The 23,934-nt window shown below is 32.5% G+C and overlaps 1 protein-coding gene across 2 annotated transcripts in view; it reads right to left on the reverse strand.

The window, feature by feature from the left end:
• Positions 1–279: 279 nt before the first annotated feature.
• The window catches only part of LOC114325163 (UDP-glucosyltransferase 2-like), a 120,638-nt gene continuing 96,983 nt past the window's right edge, over positions 280–23,934 (reverse strand). For both annotated transcript variants that reach the window (XM_050650096.1, XM_028273135.2), the window contains exons 3-6: positions 15,966–16,274; positions 13,301–13,492; positions 5,314–5,542; positions 280–803 (exon numbers count right to left, since the gene is read on the reverse strand). In XM_050650096.1, the coding sequence (XP_050506053.1) occupies positions 289–803; positions 5,314–5,542; positions 13,301–13,492; positions 15,966–16,274 (1,245 nt within the window). In that variant the 3' untranslated portion in view covers positions 280–288. The remainder of the gene's footprint in view (positions 804–5,313; positions 5,543–13,300; positions 13,493–15,965; positions 16,275–23,934) is intronic.

Consider the following 23,934-nt stretch of genomic DNA (forward strand, 5'->3'; position numbering starts at 1 on the left):
TTATAACGATAATTTCCACCTCCACTAGTTTCATCTCTTTTTGTTTCGCAATGTATTATGTTTTCCACCTTTTGAGCTATTTTGCCTGTTATCACTGTATAGTTTAAAGCACCCGAAAAGCTAGGGGGCACGGCCCCCCTGCCCATTGGTATGGGCGCCTATGCGGGCGACCTCCCGTCCCGCTTGGCTATCTGATCGAAGTTTCATTCTAATCTCAGTCAACGTGTCAAAATTCCAAGTAAATAAAAGGAAAGTAATCAATAAATTTATTAACAACCATTAAATGTGTCAGTCTACTTTAATATTTTTTTTCACAGAATTTACAGAACTACTTAAAAAATATTTTAAAAACAATTTAAAAGCAAATATCAACATGGTGTACAAACAAAATGCTGCAAAAATAATCACAAAAGCTACATCTATTAAATAATACTCTATAAATCCTAAATTACGAGCAGGCGATTGGAGATGCTTAGCCCCATCATGCCTTATCACATATTCTGTCCAATACACAGCCTTTTGTAGGGGAGATTCAGGCTGATCCCTTAACAAATACTGTCTCTTCTTTACTTCTTCCTTATATTTCGAATTGTATATAACTTGCCGGATGGCCCAAAGTAGTTTCTCTGCTGTCAAAGTTGAAAAGTCAAGTTTCAGTGCATATCCATCGATTTCAGCTTTAGCGGCATTTGAATCATGATCACAAAAGACTGGAATCGATACTATTGGGACTCCGTGATACACCGTCTCGAACATACTTAGGAGACCCCCATGTGTGACGAAGACTTTCAGTTTTGGATGACCTAAAAAATTGTATGTTTGTTAATTATTTCTTTGCACTATGAAGATTAAAGGCTTTATTATGACTTTACTCATCAATTCTTGACTTACAAGAGGATGATTATACTAATATATTCAATTCACATGGGTAGCACCTTTATTTACTGTTGTAAATATCTGCATATGACGTAGAGGATAGTCAATCGGCCTAGTGTGTTCGTGTTTCTCTATTTAGCAGTTTATGCTATGACATACTATGATTGATACCTTCTCTCCCTCCATTGGACTAATCAGATAGTGGTAGGTAAAAGACAAATTTGAAGATAAAAAGGCAGGACTCTTAACAAAATTCCCCTATCTACGTTGAATGCCAGAACTTGCATACAACAATTCCTACTTATTGGATTTCTTGGCCGTGCCTTTAACTGTTTTTTTAACCGCCTAAAAATTGAACTTTTTTGCTTCATAAGTAAACCCTCGTTTACACTTGACACAAGTTTACTGGCTAAAAGTACTTGCAACTGTTAAAGGGGATAGCAGTTAAAGATACCCATTGTTTCACTGCTCATAACCATGCTTCGTAAAAAACTATCTGCTGCGCTAAACCATATTAGCCTTGTACAAATCATCAGTACCATTTCCTGTTTTTTTAGTCTTAAAATTTTATTCAATTCATGCCTACAAACAGTTTTTATTGTTTTTATCTTCAATTTCAGCAAATTTATGTCAATATTTTCAAGTCGTGTTTCGTTTTGTAACTCCTTTAAAAGTGACTCAAATGCGTTTCACGTTTTAATTTGTTCATGTGATCTTTTAATTATCTATTCCACAAAATTTAAAATTCTTCGTATGTGTTTAAACTGAAATTATTTGATTTCCATCCCACTTATTGTAAATCATTGATTTATAGTGGGCAAACGGCAAGTAAACTAGCCGGTCTATCAACTTCTAGCAAGCGCTTGCCAACAAGTAGCAAGTGCACTTTCCTGTTGTGTACACATGGCAAGTTTAGTGGCCGCTAGTACATACTTTCATCCAGTAAACTTCCCAAGTGTAAATGAGGCTTTAGCCAACACATGTTTTCGTTAATAATAATTTCGATCATCTGCTTGATTATTCTGCAATATTTAAATTCAACGAATTATTAAAATAATAACAAAACCTACATTTTAAGCCTTTAACTCGTTCAGTGCCCATGCCGACAGTGTGTCGGCACGAGGGTTTCATTGAGTGTACCAACGACGCACGAGTGTCGGTGGTGGTATTGCATTACTAAATGAACCGTTACGAGCTTGGGCACCTCAGTTGAAGTATGTTGACGACATGGACATCGAACGAGTTAGTAAGGCTTTAGGTGGACGAATGCACGTATTTGATACCTCAGAAGTTAATAGACCAGAGGCAGCGCTGAAAAATCTATTTGAATTTACTAAAGCTAGATTTTTCACAGTTGATTACTGTGAGTGTGTAGAGAAACATACTGCGGTCGGTCAAGCGAAACGTAGAACAGGGGTTACTGAGAGGGTATCAAAGTTGCTTTTCTACGAAGGTAATTATTTCCATTTACTAAGGCTGAAAATCAGTACACACATTCTAAATTAAATATAAATAAAAGTTATTATAGTCGGTCAGCTGTATGACGGGACAGAGCTGGTCGGTCGGCCTCAATAGTCGATTGAGGAAATAAAGCATTTTGGCTCGCAATTTTTTCGTCCAGCATGGATTTACTTGAAATTTTCACAGAAGGTATAGTCCAAGGATCATTTTCTATATCATGCCGCTATCATACGCTAAAATCTTGGGGGTGGTTGCCATCCCATCTCGGGGATGGGAATTTTTTATTACATTTTAACCATCTAATTCGATGGAAAAAGTGACTCATGAAAATTAAGCGACTTACAAAAAAATGTCGGTACCTGCTTTCTCGAGGTATTCTCATAAAACCCTCTAAAAAAGTCGATTTTTCGTCGAAAAACTGTTATTTTCAAGCGCGAATATCTCAAAAAATGTTAGTTTTACAAAGAAAATGTAAAAAACATTTTTTTCTTAAAATCACTTTCTCCATCGAATTACATAATTAAAATGTAATAAAAAATTCCCACCCCCGAGATGGGGTAGCAACCACCCCAAGGTTTTAGCGTATGATAGCGGCATGATATAGAAAATGATCCTTGAACTATTTCCTACCTTTTGTGAAAATTTCAAGTAAATCCATGCTGGACGAAAAAATTGCGAGCCAAAATGCTTTATTTCCTCAATCGACTATTGGGGCCGACTGACCGGCTCTGTCCCGTCATACAGCTGACCGACTATAATAACTTTTATTTATAGTTAATTTAGAATGTGTGTACTGATTTTCAGCCTTAGTAAATGGAAATAATTACCTTCGTAGGAAAGCAATTTTGATACCCTCTCAGTAACCCCTGTTCTACGTTTCGCTTGACCGACCGCAGTATGTTTCTCTACACACTCACAGTAATCAACTGTGAAAAATCTAGCTTTAGTAAATTCAAATAGATTTTTCAGCGCTGCCTCTCCGTCTATAAGGTGATACAGTAGCGATCAACAGGTACCCAAAACGCGTTCCAAGATTTCGGCTGTAATTTTGAATATTTTTTCGAGCTATTTGGCACACGTATTCGTAATATAATAAAGAATGGAGGTACAGAGCCCAATTTGAAAAATATATTAATATGTGGAAATTACTCTGTAGTTAAATACAATATTAAAAAAAAAACGAGCCTGTACCGCCATTAAGAAGAACAAAAAAATACACTTTCTTCAAATAAACTTTTTTATCCGATGCCTAGATTTTGTGTCATTTTGGAACTACTAATGAAATAAAAAATTTTAGTAGTTTCAAAATGACAGAAAATCTAGGCATCGGATAAAAAAGTTTATTTGAAGAAAGTGTATTTTTTTGTTCTTCTTAATGGCGGTACAGGCTCGTTTTTTAAATATTGTATTTAATTACAGAGTAATTCCCACATATTAATATATTTTTCAAATTGGGCTCTGTACCACCATTCTTTATTATATTACGAATAAGTGTGCCAAATATCTCAAAAAAATATTCAAAATTACAGCCGCAATCTTGGAAAGCGTTTTCGCTACCTGTTGATCGCTACTGTTTCCTCTTAAATATAAAACTTCTATAACTTTGGTTCTCGGCCACCTAAAGCTTTGCTTAAACACTTAAAACTTAGGTTTTAGAGAACTGATTAACTACCATGTGTGTTGGCTTACTTCTGAAGCAAAAAGCTCAATTTTTAGGCGTTAAAAAATAGTTAAAAGCTAGGGCCAAGAAATCCAATAAGTAACCTAGGGATTGTTGTGTAACCTTTATAGAAGTAACTTCACCTAAATTTTCAAGCAATTTGAAATTGTCAGGCAAAAGTACTATCAGTTTACAAATGATAAAAAATGCGATTTTAGAAAAACTGGCTATTTTTAAACAGCTGTATCTTCTAATATATTAGATGAATTTTAGTGTACAAATGCTCGTTTGAAAGGTATTTAAAAACCCTTTCATTTGCCGGTTTCTAAATTTCTTTCCTCGTTTTGTAAAATTTTGACAATTAGTTGAAAGTCATACAATTTTGTACCTAATTTTTTTCGTTCTCCTTACCCTATAACTTAAAAAGTATCTTTTGCAGTTTTGAAAATTATTTCATCAAAAAGTTGATATTAAAATAAAAAATGGGACCTTGTACGCTAAAATCTCTTTGCGCTAAAAAATAGTTCTTCAAATATAGGCTAAAAAAATTATTTTTGACCAGTTCGAGGCGCATATCTCAGGCTCAGGGTCACCTAGAGGGCTAAAAGAGTAGATTTAGCCTACTTTTTTAAGGTTTACTGATATATTAAAATTTGGTAAAAATACGCGGACGCTCCCTAGAAAAGTGGTCGAAAAATAAAATATTGCTTATATATACAGGGTGTCTAGAAATTCTACTGCCAAACGAAGACTGGAGATTCCTCAGATAATTTAACACAATTCACCTAGTCCGAAAGGGAGCTAGGGCTCTTTGAAAATGGCGTCTTGTAATTAGTAATTATTCTAGTACTAAAAATTACTCCTGCTTTAGGTTGGTAAAATACACCGTTTTTTAAAATCTTATTTCCAATTCAAAAAACGAAAAATTTTCAACTCAGTTTTTCTAGAACACCGTGTATCCTACCGATTAAACCTAGAGTACCTTTTAGTACTAGAATACCTGATAATTTAATAATTCAGTGTTAAAAATGCTTAAAAGTTAAGGATAAAAATAAAAATTTTCAATTGATGAAATCGATTTATCTCCGTAAGATAAATAGGCGTAGCATTTTTCGTTTTTCTAAATAGAAGCTTCTATTTAAAAAACTAATTACAAGGCACCATCTTTAAAAAGCTCTGGCTCCCTTAGGAAGCATTTTCGGACAAGTTGAATGGGGTTAAATTGTCTTAAAATGATCTGATCCACCTTCGGTCTTCGTTTGTAAGGAGTGTTTCTGGACACCCTGTATAGAAGAGCTTGTTAAGCTTATATTTACCTAAGATATCTTGTTGTGGAAGCCATTTTCCCAATTTTACGTTGCTAGGTAAATCTTCCAAAATATTATCAGATTCATATTTCCATAAAACCCTCTGAGGTAGATTTTTGAAAACAGCAAATAGTAACTGTCTAAGATATAAAGGCATATTGGCAGCTTTAACTGAAGAACCCATGCTAAAATATATAAAACCAGCATCGCCTGCTCCTTTAATGAATTCTTCTAAATCCTAAAAAATTAATTATTGTGGAAACGCTATGTGGTTCAGCGTTTAGTTTACAAGTATGATGGCAGAGAGAAAAAGCTTATGAATACGACATAGAACTACACTAATCACAAAAAGTATCGCATAATTTTTTAATCAGAAAGAGTTTCAAAGTAATTTTTAATTTTTAACAATGTTATAATACTCGTTTATGGTCTCATTTAGGATGTCTATTACGCTAGAATAACCATTTCATAAGGGAGCTATGAGACTTACCTACCACATATTTTTTTGTTATTTTATTGGTAATTTATTACGCAAATTAAAAATTTATTGCTTCAACCCCTTCAGAGAAACAGGTGGTTATTCCAGCTTAATATTAAGCTAGAATAACCAACATTCTTATTTCCGGAACGAAAGTAGATATAGGGTCGCTTCCGGCGGCATATTTTATTGCTAATTAATTGCTGATAGATGGGGTATACCAGAATTTATAAAATTACCTCCTACAGCCCTACCGTTATCATCATTAACCGGATTTCACAAAAAGTGAAAATAACCAGTTTAAAGGCCTAAAACCAAGTGGGTATTTTTTGCTAATTAATTGCTGCAGGTCTACGCCAAAATGAATTTTTTGCTTCATCCCATAACGAGCAACAATGGCTACAAATGCTAGTCCAAGTAATGAAGCTTAAGAGGAAACAGTACCGATCAACAGGTAGCGAAAACGCGTTCTAAGATTGCGGCTGTAATTTTGAATATTTTTTCGAGATATTTGGCACACTTATTCGTAATATAATAAGGAATGTCGGTACAGAGCCCAATTTGAAACATATATTAATATGTGAAAATTAGTCTGTAATTAAATACAATATTAAAAAAACGAGCCTGTACCGCCATTAAGAAGAACAAAAAATACACTTTCTTCAAATAAACTTTTTTATCCGATGCCTAGATTTTGTGTCATTTTGGAACTACTAAAATTTTTTATTTCATTAGTAGTTCCAAAATGACACAAAATCTAGGCATCGGATAAAAAAGTTTATTTGAAGAAAGTGTATTTTCTTAATGGCGGTACAGGCTCGTTTTTTAATATTGTATTTAATTACAGAGTAATTTCCACATATTAATATATTGTTCAAATTGTGCTCTGTACCGCCATTCTTTATTATATTACGAATACGTGTGCCAAATATCTCGAAAAAATATTCAAAATTACAGCCGGAATCTTGGAACGCGTTTTTGCTACCTGTTGATCGCTACTGTATCACCTTAAAATAGAACAAAACCTCGCAATTTTTACAGAATGGATCGATTTGCTTGAAAATTTAAGAATAAGTAGTGGATAGTCCAAGGATCAAAATCTATATAATGCCGTAAGGCGCTTTTACCATGGGAGTGGAAATTTTTTATTACATTTTGACCGCAAAAGTTGGTAAAAACATTCATTCTAAGCAAAAACGTTCGATACATTTTTTTGATAAAATTAATAGTTTTCGATTTATTCGCTATCGAAAGTGTTAAATTTATATAGAAAAAATCAATGTTTTTAATAAGTTTTCTGCTAATAACTCCAAAAGTTTTCGTTTTATCAAAACAACTTTACTTAACAAAAATGTAGCTTTTGAAAAAATAAACAAAATGGTTTTTTTTTTAAATTTTCTTTAAGACCAACAGTAATCGAGCTATACTTTATTATATGTTAGCTCTTCTTCGTCAAATGCTAAATATTGTAGTTTCACAGTCAAAAGGCGGGAAAACTTCTTCTTTATTTATGTATTATTAATAGGTTCTAGAAGTTTGAACGGCTTAGAATGATTATTTAAAAAAATGGAGTTAAAAGCGAATAACAAATTTTTTTAGTTTGGAAAAAATGACCTTTTCTTCAGAATAGAAAGATTAGCATCAGAGATACGGAAAAATGTTTAAATATGAAATTGTAGCGTATTTCATTCCCAAGAAACTGGTTTGCAAAAATTTTGTCTACGGCAAAAATTGAGTGAGCTATTAACAATTAAAACTTGTAATATCATGCAAAAACCACCTTTACCAACCCTTTCAAAGTCATCTCTTTTTGCGACTGAAGATTTTAATAGTTATTTATGATATAAGTGTTAAAAGTACACGTTTAAGGCACGCATGTGAAAGTTTGCAGAATTAGCGAAAGCGAGTTCTGCAATTCACATGAGTGCCTTAAAAATGTACTTTTTAACACGCATATCATACAATATTTTTTCTACAAACGTAATTACAGGACAATATCTACAAAAACTTTCACTTGAACTTGACTGACATTCCAATTTTACATTTTTTTGACATTACATCAAAATTGCATATACGGTCAATACGAACTGCAGTGCCTTAAAATTTTTTTAAAGCACTAGTGCCTTAAAGTAGCATTTTTAACGCTCGTATGGAGTGCTAAAAATTGCATTTTTAACACGGTTGTAGAAAAAAAGATTTAATATTAATAAGCTTATTATTAAACGCTTTTCTTTAGTTCAATCGTTTGCGTCAAATCTTTAGACGTTGATTTGACAGCCTTTTCTTCAATGCAAATGAATGAAAATTTGCAGACCTATGCATTCGTGGGAACAATACACGAATAGTCAATAAATTTTTTTTTATGTGTATTAATTGTTTAAATAAAAAAAAAACGATTTTAATGGAAAATACTGAAATTCTCTTGTTTTTTACAATGTAGAAACTTGAAACTTTTACAGATTGTAGCTAATTATATGAACTATACATAATTTCATTTTTTACGTTAATTGTTTACGAATAAATTAAATTAAATTTTTTGGCGATTCCGACTACTTTTCATGTTTGTACATCATGTTTATAAAAATCCTAAGCGTCGACGATTTTGAATGTTCATATATCTTTGTTTATATAAACATCGGCGCTTATTCGTGTCAAATTTCAATACGATACGAAACAAAACTTCAACCAAAACTCGAATTCAAAAAATTCGTGTTTTTATCGTAGTCTTAGAAAAACCACCGGTAGAGACGTTCCGTGCTACAATTAACATTAGAATTCGTTTTGGCGTATTGTTTGTTACGAGTCCTTAATGGATGGAGTGGAAATTAACAGGGTTTACACCGTGCAATTGTAAAGCATTAGAAGAGATGGAAAGACTGCAAAAACTGTAAAAGGTGTAAATAATGATTTTAATTTAAGAAATGTATGAAGAAATTACAGAAAATGTACAATGTTGTATAAATATAGAAAGTTGTATAAGTATAGAAAATGTACAATCAAATGTTGAAATAAATGCAAAAAATGTGTCTATCATATACATCCTTTTTTTTAAACATGACGACATATTTTATTGTTTGAAAAGTGTAAGACTAAAAAGTAAAAAATAAAAAAAATCAAACTCGAAGGATTATTCGAAAAAAACTGTTAGACAGATTAAATATACAAAAATGTCACACATTCTTTAAAAAAAGAATGTGTGTGTACTTTGTACGCACGTAAGAAGTTATACTTCTATTATATGATTTCTTAAAAATAAATATGCTTTAAACAGTTTGTTTTAATTTTTTTAAACACCAAACTAATTTTGTGGTTACCGCTTTCAAAAAAAATAAAAAAAGCATAGGATTGCACCGGATTCGAACTCAAGACCTCTCGATCTCTGGCCGAATGCTATACCAAATACGCAACGCAGACTGTGTCTGTATCGGTTCGGACGTACCTAATGACAATTCACGGTAACAAACAGACAAGGTAAAGTATAATAAATATACAATAAAATGTTTTATTAATACTCATCATACTCCTCAGGAAGACAAATCCAAAGACACAAAAATTATAATAAATATATTTTCTAAAAACACTAATATATTCTTTTCACAACTTTTCTTGCACTGATATATTTATACATAACTTGAAGGATTTAGCAACTAAACGCCATACTGTCTGTGTGCGCATGCGCGCAGTATTATGAAATTTTACTCTCAATCGCGCCTAAAGAAGTGTAACTTCAAAAATTGAAAAAATTTAACACATTTGTTAAAGAAAAGCGTGGGGCGCGTCTTCATCTAATAAACGGTTTGAGGATAGATACTTTTTTACTTTTCGCGCCCCACCCTTTTCTTTAACGAATGTGTTAGATTTTTTCAATTTTTTAAAGAATGTGTGAGATTTTTGAATATTTAATCTGTCTAACAGTTTTTTTCGAATAATCCTTCGAGTTTGATTTTTTTTTTATTTTTTGCTTTTTAGTTGATTTTTTTATAATATTTTTAATGTTGTTCTGAAGCTATTTTCTTGTGGCATTTTTACAATTTTAACTATTTAGAATGGGAAATAAGCCACAATATTATTAAAAAATGATTTTTATTAACGTTTCGACGCCCAAATCGGGTGCCGTTGTCAAAATACAAAATACTATTAACATAAACAAAAATGTTGTTGCTTAGTAAAAAAATTCTTCTAATGATTTATTTAATTTGACTCATTTATATCATTTATATCATTTATATCATTTATATTATCATTTATTATACAGAGTGTCCCAAAAGTAGTGGAACGGTCGAATATTTCGCGAACTAAACATCGGATCGAAAAACTGAAAAATACGTGTTCAATCATTTTCAAAAATCTATCCAATGACACCAAACACCAACCCCCACTACACCCCCTGGAGGTGGGGTGGAGGGTAACTTTAAAATCCCAAATGGAAACCCATAGTTTTTCTTGCAGATTTGGATTCGTTACGTAAAAGTAAGCAACTTTTATTCAAGACATTTTTTCGAACTGTGGATAGATGGCGCTATAATTGAGAAAAACGATTTATCCTGATACCATAGGTAAATTATAGAAACGGTCTAATATCTCGAGAAATACACTTCCAAATGAGAAACCAGAAAAAAGGTTTTTAATACTTTTCGAAAACCTATCGAATAACACTAAACATGACCCTCCAACCCACCCCCTGGAGGTGGGGTTGGGGGTAACTTTAAAATCTTAAATAGCAACCCCCACTTTTTATTACAAATTCGGATTCATCATGAAAAATTAAGCAACATTTATTCGAAACATTTTTTAGAATTATTGATAGATGGCGCTTTAATTGGAAAAATACGATTTATTAGCGCCATCTATCAGCAATTTTAAAAAATATTTCGAATAAATGTTGCTTAATTTTTCATGACGAATTCGAATCTGCAATAAAAAGTGGGGTTGCTATTTAAGATTTTAAATTTACCCCCCACCCCGTCTCCAGGGGGTGGGTTGGAGGGTCATTTTTGGTGTTTATCGATAGGTTTTTGAAAAATATTAAAAACCTGTTTTTTGGTTTCTCATTTGGAAGTGTATTTCTCGAGATATTAGACCGTTTCTATAATTTACCTATGGTATCAGGATAAATCGTTTTTCCCAATTATAGCGCCATCTATCCACAGTTCGAAAAAATGTCTTGAATAAAAGTTGCTTACTTTTACGTAACGAATCCAAATCTGCAAGAAAAACTAGGGGTTTCCATTTGAGATTTTAAAGTTACCCCCCACCCCACCTCCAGGGGGTGTAGTGGGGGTTGGTGTTTAGTGTCATTGGATAGATTTTTGAAAATGATTGAACACGTATTTTTTAGTTTTTCGATCCGATGTTTAGTTCGCGAAATATTCGACCGTTCCACTACTTTTGGGACACCCTATATATATAATATTTTTAATTTTAGTATTCGTGATCAGCGATCTCAAAAACCTCGAGTAGTCTGTTTGCATCAATTTAATGCCGAAAACACTCGCAACTCCAGATGACGTGCCTTAGCAGTATCTAACCCTGAGCACCAGGTGCTCCGGGGGTCGGTTCTGATTACATATTTATGTTCAGCGACCCCAATAACCTCCGAGTAACAACATCTGGCCCTTAATATACCGATTTTGATATGTTTATGAACTTTTGGGTGCATTTTATACACGGTAAATGCAATTATGCGTTTACACCCATGTACACTTTTTTACCGAACACAATGTAACAAGTTATAAGTCGATAGGTGCTATATTTAAAAATCGATTTATTTTTTCCTAAATGCCCTGTTCTATTTGCCAAAGAACGAAATAAAGAAATAAACAAGTACTTCATAATCACTAATTTAATAATAGATGGTGATTTTGTTTGCGAATTGTTAAATTTCGGTTAGATAAAATATATGATCAATGACGTGTTGAATGAAATTGGTAAGTTTGTAGATACAAAAAATGAAATGGTAAATATATTAATATACAGTATGCGGCAAAATAAACAGTATCGAAATTCGTATGCCTCAATTTGTATTTGTCATGTACCGAAACGTACTGAATGGTTTCCGAACGTTGTTGCAACTTATGTGAATGTCTTGATAATGTGGGTTACTTAAAAATGGTTCTCAGTTTTGAAGAGAAATTTTTTATGATACAGTACTATTTTCGGTCATACGGAAAAAGTAACGGAAACGGTCCAGGCTTAAAATCAACAATGGTCTAAGCAGGACGGGACAACCTGTCACACTGCCAGGGTGTCTCTTCGAATACTGCGCTGCCATTTTGGTAGTTGCCACTCACCAGAACTAACGCCACCAGATCCGTACATATAGGGAATGCTGAAGGAGTCAGACAAATCCACCTTCTGCCATTTCGGAATTGCGGACTAGAATTAAAGATTTTTTCATGCCAGGGGCAGTGTGGGAGCTAGAAATTTTCCTTGGGAAGGAAAATTTGCCTTAGGGGGAAACTTCTAATGAAAACTCACCAAAAGACATAAAAAAGAAAAACTCAGATTACATAAAAGACAAAAATAATAACTTATAGTCATTAAGTTCCCTTAATTTTCCTAACTAGCATGTTTATTGGGTTGAATTTGTCTTCCTGTGGTTTCGGTTTCATGTCAGCTGATATATTTTTACCTTGTTAGGGGGTAAAATTTTCTCATTTTCCTACCCGTAGATCCGCCACTGACCAGAGGAAATTTTTAACATCTATTTTATCGGGAACGTGCCTCGTCATGAACAATGTTTGCAAGGATATATCATGTATACTTGATGTATAAATAATCATAAACATTTCAATATTCATTTCAGTACTGTTTATTTTGCCGCATACTGTATTTAACCCGGCCGCAAGTTGACACGCAGCTTCGTGAGGTGACGCAGGGTGAGTCACGGTGAATTTCTGTGAAGCATAGAAATAATACTAACACCTCAAGTTCCTGTACAGAGTGACGTGACGCAGTTTTCACAGTCCGTGAACCTGCCACAGTATAATGAGAGACATTAGAACTACTCTCCGAAAAATTGGAAGTAAAATCTTTCAACGCGCATGGCGACCGCGCAAAGTTCCCAGTCGCTAGACCACCACTCTTGCATTGCTAGTCGCATAGAAACGTACGGGTTTTAACAGGAAAAACCCGCATCTACCACTGGTGAATTACCAATTACGTACTGCGCAGGTATTACTTCTTGAGATCAAAGTGCCGACATAGAAGTGGTTTTACTGTCCCTCTTTATACTGTGACCCTGCCTTGCTTTTGCGCTACACAATTTTGATTCCGCAGATTGTCACGGTGTGTGGAGGTAAATCCACGAACTCTGCAGGAAAGAAATACGTCAGCTAAGAACAGTATACTCAAACTGCGTTTCAATGTGACCAATCCAATGGCCAGTACTTTTTTCTCACCATGACTCACTTTCGTCACCTCACCAAGCAGCGAACAACTTGCGGCAGGCTTTATTGAGTGCTATTAAATAAAGGACATTGTTGTAGTGTATAACTTTAATTTTATTTCAGTACTTACTTCTGGTAATGGTTTTGATTTCTTGCAATGTATGCAAGCAATTTCGGCAACATTTGGTAAATAAGACCTAGGATACGACATTGTCGCGTAACCGTTTTGTAGAATAAAACTTACGTTTTTGGACATTTCATATATTTGTGGCACGTCGGGTCCAAAATATTTGCTCAGTATACCTTGAAGTGACATTCTAACCTAAAAAATAACTATAATCTCAAATGATATTTGGAATAGCACTGAAACTGTCTAGTGGAATATACATACTATCTATTTTAATATTAATTATTAAATAATAATAGAATAAAATGAGCACGGCTACGCGAAAAATACTTACAAAGGACATTGAAATTGAGAAAACTAAGGAAATGTTTGCTGAAGAAGTAGATATACCTATTACCTAGTAGATATAGTAAAAATAACCAGAAAATAAGAACGACTTAAATAGCAGTAGGTAAACTAATAGCCCAAGAGTCAGCGCTGAAAAATCTCTCTGAATTTACTAAAGCTAGTTTTTTCACAGTTGATTACTGTGATTGTTCATATACTTTTTAAGTCAAATCTCGAATGGTGCTCGGGCAGAGTTAACTCACATGAATTACTTGTTTTTTCGTGGAGATTAAATTACACAAAGATAAATAATGTATGTAGATAATGCATTGATATTATAAAACAGCAAAAAGCATAGTAAAAATATAAGTATTTTTATTGATCAATATATTTTCCGATAAGTAAAAAACAGCAAAAAGCATAGTAAAAATATAAGTATTTTTATTGATCAATATATTTTCCGATAAGTATGCTTTTCAGAGCCAGTGACATGGCTCGGTGGCCCCTTAGGACTAGCCGCCACTGGTTTCGCTTGACCGACCGCAGTATGTTTCTCTACACAATCACAGTAATCAACTGTGTAAAATCTAGCTTTAGTAAATTCAGAGAGATTTTTCGGCGCTGCCTCTCCGTTTATAAGCTTTATATAAAAGATCCAAAAATCCCAGTCAATTTAAAACTAAAGTACACATGTGTCTTTGCTGTCATGACTTATGGAATGGAGACTGACGGAATGGAAAGTTTCCGATTAATGATTCAAATTTCGTTTTTATGTAGATAGTAGTCCTGGATCCCGCTTACCAAAAAAAAGTTGATTAATAGCAAGCTGATAATAGCTTAACGGTGTCTAGTCGGACAAACTTTGATGTACGGGAACTTTAGAACAGGGAAGTTCTCATTGTAGAACAATTTAAAAATTTGGAACGGCAGATTACGAAAACGTCTCATGTATTTTGTCGGACACAACATCTAATTGATTTACCCTTTCATTAAACTCTCATGCTATTCCTAACTGCTATTTCTAACCAACACGATTCCTGTCATTTGACCTGTTCTAAGTGTTCCACTCGTTAAAATGCCCAGTTGGTGATAACCACCAGTCTGATTTTTGCATAAGAGTTTAATAAAATGGTAACAAATCAATTGGAAGTTCTGTCCGACAAAATACATGGATCGTTTTCGTAGTCTGACGTTCCAAATTTTTTAACCTGTTCCACAATTAAAACTTCCCCTCTTCCAGTGTTCCCATACATCAAAGTTTGTCCGACTAGACATCGTTAAGCTATTAACAAATTTTCAGCTTGCTATTAATAAACTTTTTTTTGGTACGCGGGATCCAGGACTATAGTTTTTGACGTGCCGGGAAAAATTTGAAATTGGCACAAGCAACACATAGGCGTTATGTTTAGTTTTTAAGAGGTTTAGGTAATTCTTTCAATAAAAAGGTAAAAGGTAAAGGTAAAGTTTTCAATCCTAATGGCAACATTTATATTATTGAAAAATATTAGAAATATTACTAAAAGATTTTTAAATTGAAAACTTATTTCCCTGGTGACACCTCCAAGGCTTCTACAATATGCAAGCCAGATGGATGCTGCAGTGAAGACAAAGGGGAAGGAATTCTACACTACTTATGCAATTCACAACCCTCGTCTGCAGCTTGGTAAAGTTCCAATGGAAAATAGACCCTTATTACTCTATAGGAGTAATACTAATATAAAATAAAAATAAAAATGTATACCATTTTTATTCAGTTGCAATGCGAAGGCAAAACAATCTTATTTTTCACTTAGAATACGGAGCGCAGTCCAGCACTCTGAATCGACGATTTTCGACTCTTATTGGAGTCTCATCGGAGAGACGTAGGCCTGCTGCTCCATACTCGAAGTGACCAACCATGAAAGCTTACCCCCACATTGCAACTGACGTGTATGGATTAGGTGACTAGCGTCATCTGGCAATTGAAAGGTAAAGTTTTCAATCCTAATAGCAATATTTATAATATTGTCAGATGAACTTTACCTTTCAATTGCCAGATGACGCTAGTCACCTAATCTATACACGTCAGTTGCAATGTGGGGGTAAGCTTTCATGGTTGGTCACTTTGAGTACGGAGCAGCAGGCCTACGTCTCTCCGATGAGACTCCAATAAGAGTCGAAAATCGTCGATTCAGAGTGCTGGACTGCGCTCCGTATTCTAAGTGAAAAATAAGATTGTTTTGCCTTTGCATTGAAACTGAATAAAAATGGTATACATTTTTATTTTTATTTTTATCTTTCACTAAACTTCACAAGAATTGTAAATATAAAACAAACTTATTTTAAGGAAAAAAGAGCCTACCATTAGTGAATGGACACCATTCGCTAATAAATGCATTAATGTGTTTGCAGTCCTCTGATACAGATTCATATTATCGGTATATGCTAGAGATAAGAATGGCGTTACGGCATACGGAGCAGGATTTCCAGCAATGGACAAGGATCCAGTGTAAAATCCTACAGTATTTATGTACATAAAAGGTGCGTTAAAATAATAAACGAAACCTAGTGCACATTCGGGATATGCACCATCCAACATTAATAAATCGAATTTATGTTTCTCTTCAAGAAACATCTGGATTTCGGAATCTGAGAGCAACACATCACATACCTGAAACAGACATATACATTTAATATAGCAATTACCTACTTAAAATGTTTTATTAGTTCATAAACTGCAACAGAATTTCACAACATTTTTATTTAAAGACAAAATTAGACAAAACATTTTTTACAGACAGAATTACACAAAACATTTTAATAAATAAATACAATTTCGAACTTCTCACGGACTTCAAATATTTAGGAGCAGTGATAACAGCTGAAAACCGTTATGAAAAAGATGTAGCAGCAATAATCATGTCAGGAAATAGCCCCTAACCCATAGCCCCTAGCGACTCTACTTACATCAACATTGTTCTGAACGGTAGCTAAAACAAATGTCGCAACTATAAGTCGCCCCATAATAATGTATGGAAGTAAGACTTGGACATGGAACCCGCGAGAAATAACAAAATTATTGGTATTAGAACGAAAGATCCTCCTGACGTTATTTGGACTTTGAAGAGACGAGATAACAGGAGAACGGATACGAAGACACGACCAGGAACTCCAACTACTGTACAGAGACAAAAACATAGTAGGTACGATACATAAAGCAAACTGTTTGAGATATACAGGATATATATGGTCCTTTTCATGAGCATTTTTCAGTGCGTCACAAATGATAAGTCCGTGATAATAAACATTTATAACATGTATTTTAATATGACATTTTAGTTATCTGACAGTTGTCACATTTGATTTGCAATTTGGCATAAAAACAAATCAATTGTGTTTATTGCATTTATAAAATGGTATTTTCTTTGATTTGTATAGTCGTATAAATAGGGAACTTGCACATTCTTTTATTAGATAATAATGTTCAGTTTTGTTTAAAAATGAGATTTCCAAAATTTCACGCTTCAAAAACTCGTATAAAATAGTTCAAACGGCCCGTGCCGTCACATAGTTTTGCATTAGTTTAGATTATGGTTATATTTCGCTGTGTCTAGGTACACGCTAACGTGTACACAAATAAAAAAGTTAGGTAGACGCGAATTAAACTTCATCAAGCCAGTGACGTCATTATTTAGCTTACGCAGTGACCATATATTTTGGTACATGCTATTTTGATATGTTTAGTGTTTGTTTGATAGAGAAATATTTGTTAAGGGAAGGGAAGCAGAACTATTCAGATATTTCAAACTTAATTGTAATAAATCAATGTATATACACTAATATACAGTATGTCCCTGTAAGTTGTATCCATATGAAGAACTTTTTTATTATTAATTTTACGAAAAAAGTTATTTTTATAAAAAGCTCTGCATGGTCCAAAACCTAAGATTTAACCATCAAATATCAAATTTTTTGAATATTATACGAGGTATGTCAAAAAGTTTGAATTTCACTCAAGAGTAAAGTAGCTTTATTTTTCACAATATTGAAAATTGCTATTATGAAAAGTTGTTTGGAATTAAAAACTGTATTTTAGTATGCAATTACGTCCTTCTAATTGAAATTTTTTTTTTGAAAAATTATGGATAACTAACATTATTTTCAGTTATTTTAATTCAGATAACTCTTTTATTATTAATTTTACGAAAAAAAGTGATTTATAATAAAAAGTTCTGCATGGTCTAAAATCTAAAATACAACCATCTTTTGTCAAATTTTATCAATTTTATACGAGGTATGTCAAAAAATATGAATTTCGCTCAATAGTAAAATACGTTTATTTTTCACAATATCGAAAATTGTTATCATGAAAAGTTATTTAGAATTAAAAACTATGTTTCAGTATGTAATTACATCCTTCTAATTGAAATATTCTGAACTATAAAGGTACTTTACTTTTGATCTAAATTTATCTTTTTTGACATACCTCGTATAAAATTGATAAAATTTGATATAAGATGGTTGTATTTTAAGTTTTAGACCATCCAGAAATTTTTATTAAGAATCACTTTTTTTCGTAAAATTAATAATAAAAGATTTATCAGAATTTAAATAACTGAAAAAATAATGATAGTTATCCATAATTTCTCAAAAAAAATTTTTTCAATTAGAAGGATGTAATTGCATATTAGAATATAGTTTTTAATTCCAAACAACTTTTCATAATAGCAATTTCCAATATTACGAAAAATAAAGCTACTTTACTCTTGAGTGAAATTCAAACTTTTTGACATACCTCGTATAATATTCAAAAAATTTGGTATTTGATGGTTAAATCTTAGGTTTTGGATCATGCAGAGCTTTTTATAAAGAATAACTTTTTTTGTAAAATTAATAATAAAAAAGTTCTCCATATGGATACAACTTACAGGGACATACTGTATATAAAAGTATATATTTAGGTTAGCAAAATAATTATATGTATTTAGTTGACATGACATGTAGGTACAAATATTGTTAAAATAATTTTTATACGTTAGTGAATTATTATAATCAACTATTCTAAATGCAAAATAAGCCGCAGTTTAACTAAAAAAATCATTTTATTAACGTTTCGACGTCCAAATCGGATGTCATTGTCAAAATACAAAAATTAGTCGGATTAAATAAATTATTAGAAAAATTTTTTACTATGCAACAACATTTTTGTTTAATTTAATAATATTTTGTATTCTGACAACGACATTCGGTTTAGACGTCGAAACGTTAATAAAATCAATTTTTTAGTTAAATTGTGGCTTAGTTCCCATTTAGAATAGTTGATTACAAAAATGCCACAAGGATAATAGCTTCAGAATAAGTTAATTATTATTGTGAAAGCTTTAGGTCTTCCTTTTATTTTAATCTTGGATGGTAACACTATTTCATTTTTTATAACTAAAAAAATATAAATATATTAATTTATAGTCTCTTATCTTTTTCGTACTGTTTTAAAATGTTCTTAAACTCATTAAAAGAACTAAATAATTGTCCACACTAAATAGTTAATTTAAAAACAAACACTAAGCAAATAAAAAATAAGAAATCACTGACACTCTATCTTTTTTATTTGCGTACACGTTAGCGTATACCTAGACACAACCTTATATTTAGGTATATTCTTCTTCTGCTTCTTTAGTTTATTGGCCTCCACCTACTTGGGTATTTGGCCAGCTCATCGTCGTGGAATAAGTCAAAAATATTTATATTCTAATGACATTTATCGTATGTCATTGTAATAATATATACCAGTTTGTTAAAATTGTAGTTTTATACTGTTTTTCAAAGAAAGGAACGAAGGTTTACTATTGAAAATAAAACCATTTTGTAAAAGTACAAATTTTCTATGAATAGTTCAAACGATCAAAGACACTTGTAACGTCACATAAATGTATTTTCTACTGACGTTTATAACGTTTAATTTAAAATTCTGTTTACTTTATTGGAAAAATGTAAACGTACAACCCAGTGACGTCACGATGCATTTTGGGCCACCTGTTTTAATTTGAATTTTTAATCGTCTTTAGGGGCCAAACGGAAGACAAACAAAACTTTTTTATCTTTGATACATGTTTTAAATTATGTTCTGTTGTGATTTATAACATTTTTTCGAATTTAAAAATTTATGCAAGTTCCCTATTGTACAGATTATATTCGTAGATATATTATATAATTCGTAAATAATTTTTTTTCGATTATAGAGCCATCTATCGACATCTAGAATAACTAGAATAAATGTTATAAATGTCTGTAATCACCGGCGTGCCTTTTTTTCTGTCACATACAATTGAATGCGTTAGAAAGAAATCGACAAACTGTGACTCACTGAAAGATGCTCATGAGCAAAAGATTACTGGAAATGATGAAACACTACCAAATACAATATTCTAGGAAAGGCCCGATGACAGAATCAGTCAGTTAGTCCAAGAAAAACATGGAAGGATGCAGTAACGAGGGTCTACGTAAGATGAGGGTACAACAATGGGAAATTATTGCACAAAACCGACAAGAGTAAAAAAATAGTAAACGCCGCCAAGATTCACTTAGTTGTAGAGTCAAAAAAGAAGAAGAATATTTTTGGTGTAATAATTTTCCAGGATTTTAAAGACTCTTGATAAAGGTATTGACAAAAGGATGAATATTAGAATGATGATAAACAAAAGGTCATGGATTCGGAGTGAATGTCTACGAATGTATTTTTCAGGCTAAGACAAAACTCACCAAAGGTGATTTATTTTTCAAAGTTCATTAGAGGAATGTATTGGAATATACAGCACCATTTCTACGTTAACGGTGATTCAAAGAAACCAATAGAAATGACTAGGATGAAGACTTTAATTAAAACTTTTAATTAATCATCAAAAAATCATTTTTAGATGTTATCCAGAATTGATGATATTTTAGCATGAAGCTTATGGATTGACCTGTTATTATTAAATGCGTAAATATAAACGTTTATACGTAATTTTCGAAAGCCGTAGATTGAAATTTAATACTATGGAAGTTCTTAAAAAAGTCTTAGATTTAATTAACTGAGCTACATTGGTTCACTTAACTCATGCGTTGTTCATAAAAAAGAATAAAATAATAAAATATTAATAAAAATATGGTTAAAATAATTAAAGGTAAAAAGAATAAAAAAATAATAAAATATTAATAAAAATATGGTTAAAATAATTGACTTTTGTAGTACATACCATACGCAAAACTTCATCCATAATTTATGCTAGAATTGAAGAAGATATTAGTGATACCCAATTTAGTCTCCGTAATAATCTTGGAACAAGAGAGGCACTATTTAGCGTACAAGTACTAGTTAAGAGATATAGAGATGTCAATCATCCTATGCACATGTGCTTTATAGACTTTGAGAAAGCATTCGACATGTAAAATTGATGGAAATTCTTGAACGAGTGGGAATGCATCTTGTATTCACTGTTTTTAATCTGTACTCTGAGCATATATGTATTCTCCAACAGGTACTTACCAGTGTTAATGTAGGTATCACGGTCAGCGGAATTAAGGTAAGTGATCTGAGACATGCCGATGATACTGTGTTGCATACGAGTTCTGGGGAAGAGCTTGTTATCAGTTAACACTGGAGAATGTGGTACTGATGGTAAAACACTGTAATAATAGTCTCCCGTTTTATACCGCTGGCGCGGCTTTCGGGATTATAGCAGGGTAGTATATCTAGAGCCTACGATATACAAGGAAGGTAACAGGGCCAGTGCTACGCTTCAACCGCCTATTATTACCTCTGGGTTTACCGAAGGTACTCACTTTATTCAGGCTGAGTCGACCTGGGGCCTATAGACATTTTTAAAAATGTCTAGTTGTTCTTGCCGGCGCTTGGATTTGAACCCCGGTCTACCAGCACACGAGTCAAGCATACTACTGCTTGAGCTACGTCGGCTCTCTGGTGAAACACGGATAATGTTATAATATATTATATCCTTAATTCATTCCAATATTGATAAGGAAAGGAAAACCTTTGGATACGTTACATAACACCTCCCTAAGGATAATACTGGGAGCATACAGAACAACTCCGATAAATAGCATACAAGCTAAAATAGGTGAACCCACGCTAAAGCGTAGGCAAAAAGAATTCCAATAAATAACATTTTAGACATAACCCTGACTAATGACTCTTCAAAGTTCAATCCTCCATATTCCCGCAAAATCCATCGTACACTGAAACTACTTAACTTAATGCAATTTACACTCTTATATCAATACAAAAATATATCTTTATCTCCACCTTGTACTTTTAAATCATTTCACAATTTTTTTGAAAAAGGCTGGCCAAAAAAGATCAATTTATTTTTAATGTAAAAAGCGATCCTATTCCGCAGGTCAGCCCAATTAGAACTTGCATTATTTATCCGATTACTGAAATAATCGTCACGAAACTGTCACTGGCCGACAGCTTATCGGTGCCGGCATATGTGAAATCTCCCTTTCTCACATGTGGTTCACTATCGGAATTTGGACGGCCGATATAAAATCTGTGTATGTGTGTGTATTTAGCGTCAGTAAAACATGTGCTATTTATTGTAAAATGCGAACAATAGTCATATAATTAAATACCATTTACCAAAGAATCTCAAAAGACATTTTAAATTCAAATAACACTATTGACTGCCTACTTTTGATTTTGAAAGACTTTAATTCAGTGTAAAGTAGGTATAATTAACTCTTACCGTTACGCTAATAACCTTATTAGGTTAAAACGGGTTTTTGTAAATAAATAAATCGACTTTGCCGCAATATTATTATAGAGTTGCAAAAAATATGTAAAGTTTCCTAATTTATTTTTACTAAATAATATTTGTATAACAGTTAGTCAATGACTAATATTATGGTGACACAGATAAGAGTATTATGTAAAATCAAATGTCAAATGGTATTTCTAAAATCAAATTATACAGGTCAAAAAATAGATGAAAGTAACTATGGTTTATTTTTCAACCAGGAGGAGTAAACTAAAGAGACATATTCACACCGAGGAAAGTCATTAGAAAAATAACCAAATACATCTTCTTTTTTGGTTGATCATGTCAGCCCTCAACGGTAATCCATAAATATTATATTATATTAATACGCAACTAAAGACTTCTAAAAATAACTGCTTTTTATATAAAAGCAGACTAAAAATCTAAAAATTAAAGGAATAACACAGAAAACACAAAAAATCACCGATATAACTTAATTAACGTATGGAATGTCAATCGTGTCAAAACAGGGGCGTCATTTAATAGGGTCAGGGGGGCATTTGCCCCGCCTGAACCTGAAAATGACTGAAATTTACAAAAAATACATCAATTTTCATCATTACATCATATTATATAATGTATTGTATATACAGGGTGGTTTTTAATTAGTGGTTTGTATGTTGATAAAATCTACATTTTAAAATTATTTTAAAATATACAGGTATCCAATAAATGGCGGCGTATCAAAGTTTTATTTTTTCTTATGGAACACCCTGTATTTTATTGCATTTTTTAATTGTGCGCAAGAAATAAGGTATAGTTTCATAAGGCTTCCCTATACCTATGTACAGAGTGTTCTGAGCTATGTTGACATTTCTTAATATGTAAAGTTTTAAAAGAAAGCTTATTCTCAAGTTATTTAAGAAATTATAAAAAAATACTTTTACATCTAAATAGTCGGATATTGGTTGAATGTATTCTATGATTGATTATTGCTTATTTATTTACAGGGTGTTCAATATTTACAGTTTCATTATTGGATTATTCAATGTGTCATATGATGCTTATTTTAAATGGAATACCATGTATATTGATTATTAATTATATTAAACGAAGTCACCTCTTTCGAATGGTATATGGATGTCCTATACCTAGGTCTAATAGTTTTTGCGTAATTTACAATTATTTAAATTCTTAATCTGTAAATCGATTTTAAAACAAAAGATGTATCTCATTGTATGACATCGTCATTTGTATCCTACTACCAGTAGACATGGTACTTTGCATTGGGGAGTGTTTGCAAAATTGTATCTTACTTTCTAAAGTTTACGCTCAAAAGTAGGTATCCTGATAGAAGACACCCAAAAAAGGACGTTTTTGGGAAATTTCGGAAAGTGAAATAAAAATAAACCAGTTATTTGTGATCACGTCAAGGAACTTGATGTCCTGCTTTCTGTTACGGAAAACCCAAATACTAGTAAAGAAAAAATTTCGGGTAAATCAGTCAAACGACTGTTAGAATACTTAAGAGAAACCACTATTATCCGTATAAAACTCAACTACACCGATATTAGA

This window comes from Diabrotica virgifera, chromosome 5 (genome assembly GCF_917563875.1).
Source record: "Diabrotica virgifera virgifera chromosome 5, PGI_DIABVI_V3a".
Lineage (NCBI taxonomy): Eukaryota > Metazoa > Arthropoda > Insecta > Coleoptera > Chrysomelidae > Diabrotica > Diabrotica virgifera.